We start from the raw sequence: 13884 nt of genomic DNA on the forward strand, positions 1-13884 counted from the left end.
ACGTGCTAACTAAATGTTATCTTCATGCTCAGAGAAGAGAAACATGGTTCAGAATGTTTTAGTTGGCTTAAGAAAAAGATCCTTTTCTGAAGTTATGAGTGCCATAGAAGGCTAAAGCCTACTCCTCAGCATAGGAGGAGTACAGTATGTGCTGCCCCTCAAGCGGCACTGAACCTGGAAGAAACAGAGGCTTGGGACAAATACTGACAGCCTTGCAAAAGATCAGTGACATTGTAACAGATTAAACAGTCGAAGGTGAGTAGACTTTGATTGGAGTAGACAGAATGCAGAATCCAGCAAATTCTCAAAAACTGTGAAGCTCATAACTTGTGAAATTGTAATTTGGCACAGTTTGTGGGGTTGAGAAAATGTACAAGAATCTAATTCTAAAACAAACTTTCCAGTTACTGGAAAGCAGGGCTTTAAAAGTTAATCTGATAATAATGGGAAGTATTTGGAAACAGAAGACAGGTGTTATTCCATATTTTGTGGTGTTTTTAGTTGCTTAGGGTCTGATTTGTAGGATTTTTTTGGAAAAGTTATTTTTGTAATCCAGAGTATAACTTCTCATTAGCTTTTCTGCTTAGTAATTAACTAGCAGTGTTATAGTTTATTAAGGAAGTAAAAGATTAATTAAAGCATAAACTCCAACCCATGAATCTTATTTGTGAGTACTGGGATACCCAAAAAGTCCTCCTGTCGAATGAGGGTTCTGTTAACACATCATGAGTTCTGAGTATGGGTTTTTTATTGATACAGGTATTTCAATAAGAATTTCAGAATGTTTTCCAGCTGAAATTTCCTTTAAAAATAATGCAGCTTATATTTGTCATTGCACTTGCATGCTAACAAAAGCTGCATGTTCTTTAACCTAGACAGAGAAAGAAAGAGATTAAGTATCATTTACTGGTGTGTCTTTTAACTCTCTCTTTTGCTGTTGTAAACTTGATATGTAATGTCAGCCTAGGCACAAAAGAGTGACTTGAGGATGGAGTTCCTGAATGAACTTGCTTTTAGTAGTGTAACCTTTCCATTTATATTTTAGTGTAGTTTGCTCTAATGAAATGTCACAGAGACATCAAGTTTGGACATTAAATCTAATTCTGTTCTTCAGAGCAGTTACAGGTAATCAAAGGGGTTTTATAAGTAAACTGTTTACTAGTTTCTAATCAAATTTTCTCTATTATTGGTACTCTTTCCTTCTAATGTGTATTTGCATGCTAAAACTGCTATGATGCTTTGACCTTCGTAAGAATTAATTTTGCCACAATTCCTGTGTTTGGCTGCTGTAGCTTTGGTTCAGCCTGTATTTTTTCCTTGCTTTTGGTTTCAGCATGTGAGGTAGCAGCTTCCAGTGTTAATTGGAAAGCATGATCCTTGCCAACTGTGGCCCTCCAGAGATAGGACATTTTCCTGGTCACTGTGTGGAAGCATTGAGAAGTGATGCACAAGCAAATACTCACATGGGGACAAGGTTGGTGAGGCAAGGGAAGCCTTTGGAACAGGAAGAGCAGGAAAGGTGCTTGATGGGGGCTTGAGCAAGTTCTCCAGGAAGGAAGGTCTAGCACATTGGTGTACCTGGGAGCCAAATGATGAGTCAGCATGGGACATAGGTTTCAGTATGATAAACTGATTTTTGGAGAGTATCAAATGACCCATCCAGAAGGCAAATAATATTGATGGTGAGAATAGATAAGAATATGTCAGATAAATGAAACAATACATTATATTAATTGAACTTTTTCTGTTCAAGGCTCAGTTAAATGCATCCTGGACCAGATGTTTACACATGTAAAAAAGTCTCTTCTACCAATTCACCTTAATTCTGTTGCTTTCTTGCTAATTAATTTGAATGTAGTTCTGCAATCATGGATTGCTTAAATACATTGCCATGTGTGAAATGGAAAAGCAGGAGTATTCAGTTGCTTTCAGAACAGTGCCTGTAAGTGTTTAATTTATGCTCAAAACTCCAGCTTCAGATTCTTGGATATAAAGATGAGGTGGTGGGGTTGGTTCACTTCTGTTAGCATTATTTTTGTGGGTTATAGTGGGTTGCTTAAGTAGCGTTCTTGAGCCGTCTAAGAAAAACATGTTAATGACTGACAGGAATTAAGTTTTTCATTGGAAATACAGGACTTTAATGGCAAATAGAAGTGGACCCGATAGTAACTATTTGTAGTAATATGCCAGAAACACAGAGATTAAAATGGATCTCTCAAGTCACACAGCAGAAATGGGCAGCACATTTTATACCAGGACTTGTGCATTTCCTTTGTAAGCACTAGTTTTAACTGTGTCAGTAAAAGGTAAAAAATATTCTAGACTCTGGACAATAAGGTGAAGCAAAGCAACACTAAAATGATTTACACTGAGAAGGTTAGAACCACACCCACAAAGCTCACATGTATTATAATTCTAGTGGTTTCTACAAATGTACGATTTCCAATAGGCTTGAAGAGACACTTGTTATAAAATTTGCTCAACAAATGGAAAGTGTTCTGTGTGATCTCCTGTCTCCTAAGGGAATTCCCCAGTCCCACTTCTGACACTGTTTTTGCCCATCGTTTCCTGTCTTTGTGTTGCAGTTGTCATTAACAGCATGTGGATTTTATTGCTGGATGCAACACTTCCTTATTGGAAAATCAAAATATTAGTATGTCTATGATATTGTGTATAATGAACTGTGGTACTGAGAGTGTTTACACTAACGCTTGTGTTTCTTTTCCATGGCGGCACCATACAAGAACTGCTTCTGTCTCTTTTAGAAGGAAATTGCAATTGTATTACACTTATTTGTTTCCCAAGGTTTTCATTACTTTATTTATGGCATGATTATTAGAGATTCTGGAAATGAGCGAATCCAGCTGACTCCAGTTGAAGCTGTTGGAATACAACTGAAAGACATGTTCTCAATAACCACGGTACTTTGGCTGTGGTAAAGAGGAAGGTGTCCTGTACCTGAATGCCAAAGTAATTTATCTCCCTTAGGCCAGCTGTAAGCCTTTATAGGATGTTCCAGAGCTGAACTGCTTTAGGTTGGCTGCACACTTTCCAAGCTTCTGATGCCATCCAGGCACTTCAACTTGTGTTTCCCAGCTGTTTGCCTACCAAGTCATAGGTCAAATCTCTTTAAAAAAAAAACCTAACAGGACCATCCTTTTCTACTGTAGAATGTAGTAACTCTATTCTTATTTATTCTATTTCATAAGCTGCTTTTATTCACAATGAATTCTGAAAACACTTTTTAGTGGAAACAGTCTTATTAGTGGATAATTGGTATGTTTATGTTAAAAATTAAGTCCTTACGCCTGTTGTGTTCTTTTTCTTGATTAAATATTTGTGTTGTTGAGGAATGAAAATCATGAAAGATGTTGAGATAGCATAAAAGATAATTAGGATTTATATGGCTAGAGTATATTCAGGTTCTTCCTACACTTCCATTTTCCTTATGTCAGTATTTCTGACATAATTTGGATGCCATCTACATGCTGTTATTGAACTTTCAGCGAGCTAAAGGCTGTTCATAATAAAAGTGAGAGCAAGCACCACTTCAACAGATTCACTGTGTCCAACTTTTACTTTGGCTCAGAGTTTTTTGAATCTAACCATGTTAAAAAGCCTGTAGGGAAACTTTATTTTTGTGTCCCTTAATTTGCTGTTGTATTATGGCACACACTTATTATATTGTATTGTATACTTTGATTCTGTACTCCATAATTTATTGGAAAGGTAATATATTTAAATTGCATAAAATATGAAGATTGTTAAGATATACTGAATCTTGACATTTCATCATGGAAAACATAAATCTTGTCTCAAAAGTAGAATCATTTTGCTTCAGATTAAGGGGTATGTTGTTTTTGTAGAAAGTCTTATCTTGTGTTCTGAAAAACAGAAGTGTTGTGTCTTATCAAGAGATCTGTAAGAAAAATCTTGTTTCTATTTTTTCTAATACTGATTTTCCTGGTATTTTCAAGTCCTAAGGAAAAGCTACTTGTTGCATGGAAACAGCTTTGTTTATGTATTTGCCTGGAAATGGTTTGCTGTCAGGTAGGGAGCCCTGGACACACGGCATTACAGAAATAAAAAATGTAACTCCTTTGCTGTTCTATTACTTGCAGAAGTGATCTAACCATAACTAATATTAAGAATGACAGTATTCATAAACTTCAGAAAATATATTTAGAATGTAGTGACTTGTGTGCACAGCTCTGCAGGGCTGGTGGTATTGACTTACGTCACCTCAATGTCCCAGTTTCATAGAGAATGTTTCAATTTGCTCTTGATGACAATACTCACAGCTCTGTGCTGGAAGTAGGTGAAGCTTGTAGAAATCTTTAAAAAATTACTAATTAACCAAAGCAAAATGGCTCACATGTGATCTGAGATAATCCATTTTGGTAAATTCAGCCCAAAATGTTGGTATAGCTAGACTGTAAACAGATTGGATTTGCAGAATGTTTCACGAAAGCTTCTTCCATGAACTTCCAGGTCAACAGCCCTTTTTCAAAATTACTTGCTTACAAGTGCATAGGTAAGGTTTCTGTTGATATATTTTGTTTGGAGTGCTGAATGCAACAACACAAAGCACAGGCAGTTTGAGATCCTCTTGAATGATGCATGCAAAGGAAACTGCGTGAAACTGATACTGTTGATAAATTTGCATGGCTATTCTGTACACTCAGCAGCCAAATGAAGCTGGAGGCATTTTGTTTGGATGAAAAGGTATCTTTCTGAAGTAAGCTTTTATCTGCCCTATGAGAGTTGCTCTTAATCCTCACCTGAGCCTCATGAAATTGTTCTGTGCTTGTACCATAGTAAGTGAGCTTGGAGCAGGCCCATGACCGGTCTAATAATTAGATACCTCAGCTTGTTTTACTACTTATGCATGAGTCATCCAGGTTTATCATAAAAGCATAGAGGAAACGTTGATTCTGTTACTGACCAGAGTTACTGTAGTATGTTGGATAAATTCCTGTGGAGTAATTAATTTCAGTGCATATCTACTCCTCCCTTCATGAGATACACATTTTGTGGATGCAAATTTATCACTGTGGCTGGTTTGATAGGCTTCCTTTAGCAAAGGTCAGTGCATACAGTTTTGGGCAAAGTTAAAAATGCTGGTTTTCCGTCTTAAATTGTACCTTTTCCACTTTGTAATGCCATTCATAAAAGACTGAGGAAAATTCCATGGATTATTGGTTTATATGTTGAATTTTGGTTTATATATTTCTTCATTGTTATCCTCTAACTTCTAGTAATTAAATACTTTTGATCATCATAAATATATCCAGTCATGTTTATAAGCTAGGCTGGGAAACATAATCTGAGTGTTACAGCCAATCTGAAGCTTCACAACCTGGATCATATTGGAAGAAGTGTGCTCTTCATAATCCTCTGCTAATAACTGTAATTGATACCATAATTATACCCTGTCTTTTCTTTCAAAAATTAACCATGTGCTTGTGATACCTTTATTTGTACATATACACATGCAGGTATATGTGTGTAGCTAATGTAGCTAATGTGTGTATAGCTAATTACTTTGTCCTTTTGGTGCTCTCCTGCTTTTAAGATTGACTAGCATCCTCTTTACTGCATTTGGAGTGGATCTATTTTTTTATCGTTTTTCATTATAAAGCCCAGTGCTTATCAGTCTACAGGAATGTTAGATTAGTTCGTTCTGAACTAATTAGAGAGCCACACCTGGGATACTGTGTCCAGTTTTGATTCCTGCCACAGAGAAAGATGCTGAGGGGGCCCAGAGAAGGGCCACAAAGATTATCAGAGGACTGGAAGCTGCCATAGGAGGAGAGACTGAGAAAACTGGCTTTGTTTGGCCTTGAGAAAAGAAGTTTTAAGGGAGATCTTATCACCATCTTCCAGTATTTGAAATGTGGTTACTCGCTTTTAAAGGAAGTCACATGGAAAAGAGGAAGGGTGAAGAGGAAGGTTGCTCCTGGGGACATTCCAGTTGGTCACAAGATAATTTTCCCAAAGAGCCACAATCAGCCATTGGAATAATCTCCCCGTGGTAGTGGTGCATTCCCCAACATTGGACACTTCTAAGATTTGGCTAGGCAGGCTGCTGGCCCGTCTTCTAGAGAGTGCTTTTGCCAAGAATAGTTGGACTGGCTGGTTCTTGTGGTGCCTCCCAACCTGGCATTCTGTGATTCCCTGACTGTGTTCCACAATCAAGGCTTCTTTCACCTTGGATACCATACAGTGCATTTTTTTCCTAACCATGTTTCCTGCAGCCTTACCAGTGATACGGGAAAGATAAGCTATCTTTCTGTATCCTATACCAGGACAAACAGCAATAATAATAAAAATTATAAAGTCACTGAACTCTAGTGATTATTCATTTTGTCATAAAGATTGACACTTATCACAATAAGATAAAAACTTAATCTGTATTAAATTAGGAAAAGGTAATCTCCACTCCTGTTTTATTACAGACCACCAGTGCAACACCTGAAACAATTTATCCTTTGACATTGTTAAAGGATCGATTCAGTTTTTTCCCATTAAAATCTATGGCAGATTCAAAGCCAAATAAGAGGAGGAGAATTTTCATGTTTTGTAATTATAGATGGTACATGGTAATAACCAGCTGGTTGTTGACATAAAAGCACAACCTGTATATGCAAATGATGCTCACTTGGCTGTAATTAGAGACAACAGCTTTAAGAATGATGCAGCAATAGGCAGTATTTGCAGCAGGGTTGGAGGAGGTGTGTCCCTGATGCAGACAAAAAGAACAGCAACAAAAGAAAATAAGCTCTCGAGTCAGCATTCTGAACTCCATTGTCACTGCAGTAGCAGCTGCGTGTGGAAATGAGGCAAATAGAATTTGAAATGAAGAACTGGAAAAGAAATTACCATTTGCCTGCATGGATGGAGACAACTATTGGGCCTGATTGCCAATTAACTGCTCTGTTTTTTCTGACAGCTTTGATAACAGGTCAAAAATGTGGCAGGAGCTGCTCTTTGACCTACTCACTTCATCCTTTGCGGTTTCTCAGCCACAGATACTCCTCTGTACACAAAGAAATACCACAATGGTACCAACAGTAGTTTCTATCTCTTACGTTGCATGTGGATGATTTCCAGCAGAGTCCAGTGAATTGTCTTTAGATTGAAAAAGCCTTCCATGCATAGAAAGCAGACTAGGACTACATAAATATTGTCCGTTCACATTAAGAATATTTTCAAGGACTAAAAAGAGAATCAAGGGTACTTCATCAGCATAAAAACAGTGTTTGTGCCTGCCCTGTCCTGGAGCAGCAGGAAATGGTTTAATGTAGGCAGAGACTATAGAAAATTTAAATGTCAAATGAACACCCTTAGGGTACAGACAAATGTTCTCTGTAAATTAATATACCTTTCAACAGGTAGTCATAGTCCAAGACACAGGTACCTCTGGAGGCTAATTCTTGTCAGAATTGCCTATTCCCTGAGTCATCTTGGGTGGTGATGAGCCTGGGCAAGGTATTCATTAGCTTAGATAGAAGGTCCCTGTTTGTGGACTGGAATTGTCTGAAATGTCTGACTAGTTAAGGTGTTGTCTCTGAATGTTCGACCTCTGGCTCTCCTGAATGCCTGAACCATGCTTGCAGCACTTCTGCCATTTAATTGACCAGAAAATTTACCCTGCAGGGATATCATAGGCTATTTAAGGCTGTCTCTTTAGAGCAGTTATTAGCTTTATTTTTCTGCTTCATTCAAGAACAGATGTTTCATGTTAACTGAAATAATCAACATTTTTGGAAATCAAAGATTGCTATTTTATGAAAGAGAATATGACAGAAAATTTGAATTATTAATCATAAAAGGGCAGGGCTGAAGCTAATTGCTTGCAACTTTGCAGAAATTGATAAGATCTGAGTCATGATAATAACATGAATGGTGCCAGCAAAAATGCTGTTGTCTTTTATATTTGCATAGCTAAATATTTCACTTATGCTTTGTCATGCCATTTCTGTATTTCAGAGGGGTATCATCTGTTAGCTTTTTGGGTTTTGGGGTTTTTTTTAGATTTGGAGCCCTTTGAATTTCCTTGGTAATTTACATTTAAATGATTTTTTATCATCAATTTTTTCCACAGTTCTCTATTTCTTTAATTACCACATCAGGTTCCCAGTGAAGGTACTTGCACTTCCAGAAACACCTGTGTGAAGAGTTATTTTTTTCTGAATATGTATTTTAAACTTTTTTTTCTTTTGAGTATGGTGACTGGTACATGCCGCTAGTAAGCTTAGCAAAATGGGTAAGAAGGATTTTAGTACTTAAATAAGATCTAGTGACATGAAGGAAAAAGACTTAACTTGCCACCCACACTCAAGGCCATATCCTGTGTGACCCACAGAAGCAGTCCCAGTGAAGACACAGAAAATATTAACTCAAGTAAAGTAGACAAGATCTATTTAAAACAACCCACTGTTGTTTAAGAACTCTGTTAAAATAGCATTGTGGAAGAAATATTTTCCACAAAAGCTGGGAAACAATGGTACAGTGTTTCCTAAGGGCATCCTGCATGATTTATGGTAAAACCAATTGTTGAATTCAGATTTCCTCTTGTTGAGTCTTGTCCAGTGGATAACAGTTCTGTTCTGCTGGTATGCATGGTTTTTGGGGAAGGAGCAGCTGCATATAGCAGATCTGAATATATTTATTGTGAGCTTGGTCATTGCAGGAATATATTTTTGCATTCTTTAAAGCAAAAGCACTAAACCAGAAGGAAAACTTGGGCAAATTTAGAACAACTTTGATGGGAATATTTATGTGAGGTGGATTTTTTGCCACTTTTGGCTTATAAAGTAAAAACAAAGATGAAACTTGGACGTTTAGGACAGCTATAACCTCACCTGTAGCACTCTGTGCTCTATCTCTTTCTCCAGTCAGGTGCTGCTCAGAGCTTAGTGCAGGCAGGGTTGTGCTGCCCTGGGCTTGCCTTGTGTATGCCAGGGGCACTGCACAGTGGAAAATGGCAAATACAAATATAAACTTGTGTGTTGAGACAACTGCATGTGACTTCTTTACAAGGCTGCACTAACTACCAATAAATCTGAATCATCCTGTTGTAGTAAAGCTCTGACTAGAGGCGAAATCTTCCATGGGAGTTTATCAACCCTTGTGAAGGTGCCTTCAGTTTTGTTCAGCTTTTCTAAGGAGATCAGTAGAGAAAGATTCACACTGAGACTCCAATCTTTGCTCGGTGAAAGCCTTATATGTGTCTGGAATTACAGCCTGCCTTTTATCTTACCTGTTTATTATTGTTATTAGATATTAGCAATTGAGGACGACAATTCTGCTGTCTGAAGATGGAGAACAACATAACTACTATATCTCGTGAAGAGCTTGAAGAGCTACGAGAAGCATTTGGCAAAATAGGTATGTTTTAAATAAGGGACTCATAAAGATGCCATTAACACTGCAAAACTGTTCAGGATTTATGGAAGAAATCTTTATGGACTACTTGGTTTTGATAGGACTGTGTTTTCTCTCTGTATTGCCAGTAATATCTAAAAAAATGTAAAAAGTATGTTTACATAGAGCCCCTTACTTGCACTGAAACTATGTGTGTTAATTTCTTTCTACTTCAGCACTGAAAACGGAAACATTTTCTTGCAGGGTGGTCGCATTTTTTGTGTTATTGTATCTGCTACATAATTGGCCTCAAAATTCAGGGTTTTTCCTTAATTCTGAAAAACGCTTAAGCTTCAGGTGTTGTATATTTTCATGTTAGATTACAGACACTTGGTTTTTGCTTTACTTGCATGCTTTGGTGAACTAATAATTTCATTTACTCAATCAGATTTTATGTTTTAAGTAAACTAAAGTTGGAGATTTTTTGATCTTTTGTAGCTAGCTGGTGTTAACAAATAACTGTACAGTTTTTTATGCTTGACAGGATGTTTACAGATTAATCAGAGCACACAGAAAGTGTAAGAAATTATATAGCAACTAACCATTTTTTCCAGATTGCGCTGCTGTTGTGAATGTTCATATCTGCTTCATTTCTTATTTACTGCAGTTCTGAGGGGTGATGTGTAACTGTGGAGCTCAGGAAATCAAACAACCATGATTGTAATCAGTCATGACAGGGGAAACAGAGTCATTTTTGGCAAGAAGTCTTAAATTTTAGGAGTCTTTACTTGGTAAAGAAGCTATTGGGAAGCTGTATGTTAGAGATTTGGAAGACCATGAGTAGTATGGAGAAGTGAAGAGGGAATTATTCAGGTTCTGCCAATACAGGTATCACTTGATGCCTAGTAGAGAGTCAGGAAGATTAAAATGAAAAGAACTAACTTCATCATAAATAATAGAACAATGAACCCATTGACTCAGGATGTTGTTGAGACCAAACAAAGAGTAGAAATTCTAAAGGGAGTAAGATACATCCATGGAAGATAATTAATGAATTGCTGTTAAACAATTATCAGGACATCTATAGCTCAGGTAGCTTACATCCTGCAGGTGCTGGAATGACACACCAAGGAGAAGAGCACTACCTACACATATCAGTCTACTGAAAGATGTTAGCATAGGTAGAGACTCACTGGTGTCGTCTGACAGCTTTTCTATAAGTTTGTTTTTACCATCTGTATTCCTTCTTTCTCTCCATTCCCCACCTGCATGTTTCCATATTTCTGCTTTAAGAATTGTCTGCACTGCTCCTACTCACCAAAAAGCATTTTTTTTTCCTTATGCTTTCTGTAAAACATAAAAATTAAGCATCTTTAGTTTTTAATCTTTTTTTTTTCCACATTTCTAATGTCTTTATGGATAAAGTGCTTGCAACTACATTGGTAAACTGAGAAAAGGCATTTATTTAACTCTCAGCTTGTCATCATGGAAACTTACCCTCAGTGAAAGATGAACCTAGAGAAATAAAATAGCTGGTAATCTGAGTGAGCTCATGAGCATGTCCTCTGCTGGTTAGACCATCCCTGTTATTATGTATGGTCTTGCATGTCTGACAGTCAGTGGATGAATTAATGCATATGCATTATCAATGCATATGCAGACATCAAGTTTATATATTGATTTGTGAACTTTTGATAGTATCAAAAACACAAAATTATTTTTTTTACCCTGTGTTTTTAGCCTTTTGTCTGCAGTAAAATGTGGCTGCCTTATGAAGATGTACAGAAGCTATGTAGTGTAGTATAGGTTACAAAAAATTACTGTATAGCAATTAATTATGGCTGGAGATGAAAGCATGTTTCTCTGCTTGCCCTTCCGTAATGAGAGGCACTCATACCCTCTGGTATTATTGGCTGAGTCCTGTTACTAGGCACAATATGAAGAGATGTTTTTAACTAGTAAATGAAAAATAAATTCCAAAAGTGGGAGCACCTTGACAAGTCAGAAAAGTGGCTTCATCATCTGCTTCTGTTTGTGATTCATTGTGATATTCTCTTAAATTTGTTACAAATGTATCATTCATTGAGCTGGGATATACTATTAACTAGCATTTTTCAGGAGCTTTAATATGATCAGGAAAGTCACTGAAAATTATTGTCAAACATGGAAAATGTTAGCATTAAATATAAAAAACTATGGACGTTTATCCAGCTTTACTTACACAGGATATGATTTCTTTTGGACTTGAATTTGATTTGGCTTCATTTATACTGTGTATGAATTACAGATTTTTTTGCTTTTAAAAGTACTTCTCTTCATTGTGTAGCCAAGGCACAGGTAAGGCTATTTTACTGGACATGCTCAAATTCTGCTTGAATAATTATGTATATATATATATATATATATATGGAAATATGCATAGATTTAAAAAAAAAGGAACAGGTAATGCAATTGATTCATTTATATGTTACTTCGGATAAAAACATGGGTGTGTAAAATGATTCTTTATTGCACTAAGATGAATCCAAGACAGCTTTCTGCGAAGAGATTGGCCAAAGGTGAAAGTACAAAGGGTATTTTTGATTGTTTCTGTGCTGCTGTGTTATTCATCATAAATAACACAAATTATACTCAATTTATTTTTATATGATACAGCCCTTAATTTCTTTCCACTATTTCAAACCTCTTGTTTAAAAAAAAGCATTCTGGTACTTTGTTGTACATGAACATTCTTGTCATGTGGCCTTGGGAGCCAAGTGTAAGTGAAGGTGGCAGCTCAAATTGCTCCCAACAGAACCAGTTAATACATTAAGGAAGGTCACCTTTAATAAACAGAAACAGATCATCCCAGACTTATTCTTCAGGTACGCCAAACTACATCAAAAGTTTTAAAGACAGAAAATGTACTAGGATAAGAAATAAAATGTAGTTAGGCAGAGGTCTTGTGGAAGCAGTTTTTCTTGTGGAGGTGTGCTCTTCTAATAACAACATGCATCAGATTTGAGCTTACTGATTGCAAATGGCTTAATATTGCAGTAAGCATATATTAATTTATGTCCCTTTGACTTGAACGTTTATAGATAATTTTGTTGGGAGTCTTAAAAAAACAAAAAGAAAATCTTGAACTTCACTATTTACAAATTTGCTATCTAGTTATATCTATGCTCTGGGATCTATGATCAGGGAAAGCATATAACAAGATGGCACAAGTCCTAGTCAGTTGTGCCTCTAATCCACAAGCATTCCTTCATATTTACTTATCTATATTGGAGAAAGAAACACTCATCTCCTAGAACTGCGTTTATCACACTTCATTGATTCTTAACAGTTGCCATACCTTAGTACATGAAACTGCGTAAGTTTACCCAAGTATAACAATTTGTGCTTTCATTCTGCAGATATTGACAACAGTGGGTATGTCAGTGATTACGAGCTTCAAGACCTGTTTAAAGAAGCAAGTCTGCCCTTGCCTGGTTACAAAGTCCGGGAGATTGTAGAAAAAATCATTTTAGTGACAGATAGCAACAAGGATGGGAAAATCAACTTTGAAGAATTTGTCTCTGTAAGACCTTCCCTTTGGATGTTTCTCTACTGTCTGATATCTATTGAGAATTAAGTAGTACAGCTAAGTACCATTTCTTTTATATAGCTATTATTTTGAGTTTGCTGTGATAACCTAGAATATCCTATATAGTTATTTTCCAATTTTTATCTTTCACACTCCTGTTTAATTTGATAGTTCTTATTTTAGCAGCATGTGAAAGAACAGTAGTTGCAATCAGGCTTGTTTTCTGTGTCCTCCAAGGCGAGGGGAAGGACTACATATTGTTGGGTCAGCCCTGCTCTGACAAAAGAGCAGACAATTAGGTACCAGCCTTTGAATGCTCTTAGCAGTGCTTCACTCTATAGTGCTTAATCTCTATACTAAAGGCTGTTTGTTACTGGGAGTGAGATACAAGTTTTCCCTTTCACTGAGCAGATTACAAAGCTTTAGGGTTTTCTAAATGAGAATCACTCACTGGTGCGTTTTAAAAGAAACAAGAACTTACCAGGCTGCTGGTTTGTGGGTGTTTGGGGATGATTATGTTTTGCTTTGAAGTTAGAGTACTGCTACTAATTGTAGAAGCTTGCTTGTTGAATTACTTTTTCTGAGATTCTAAACATGCAAAAATCTTTTATTTATATTTCATTGTCAGTCTGAGACTGACAATGTAGTTTACATTGCAAACAGGTGGAATATAGTATTAGCTTGATAAAGGAAGGGCACGTTTAACTGTCATGTCATAACCTTTTACATGCAAAACATGTGGGGAAATAAGTGGGAAGAATATACTATCATCATCAAAAATGTGTGTATCTTTAGTTGTGTTCTTCAGTTTACCAATCTATCTGTGGAAAAATTGTGTAGATATTAGTATGTCTATTTTTTTAGATAGCATGGCTTAATAGAGGTATTCACTGTGAAATAATGTGTTAGATATCCAGTAGAGATATTGATATCAAAACAGTAATTAT

General features: G+C 36.5%; 1 protein-coding gene across 2 annotated transcripts in view; it reads left to right on the forward strand.

Annotated features, from left to right (window-relative positions):
• Positions 1 to 13884, forward strand: part of PLS1 (plastin 1) — a 38946-nt gene that overhangs the window by 7067 nt on the left and 17995 nt on the right. For both annotated transcript variants that reach the window (XM_056499121.1, XM_056499122.1), the window contains exons 2-3: positions 9286 to 9393; positions 12768 to 12931. In XM_056499121.1, the coding sequence (XP_056355096.1) occupies positions 9324 to 9393; positions 12768 to 12931 (234 nt within the window). In that variant the 5' untranslated portion in view covers positions 9286 to 9323. The remainder of the gene's footprint in view (positions 1 to 9285; positions 9394 to 12767; positions 12932 to 13884) is intronic.

Source organism: Oenanthe melanoleuca, chromosome 9, assembly GCF_029582105.1.
Source record: "Oenanthe melanoleuca isolate GR-GAL-2019-014 chromosome 9, OMel1.0, whole genome shotgun sequence".
In the NCBI taxonomy this organism is placed as follows: domain Eukaryota; kingdom Metazoa; phylum Chordata; class Aves; order Passeriformes; family Muscicapidae; genus Oenanthe; species Oenanthe melanoleuca.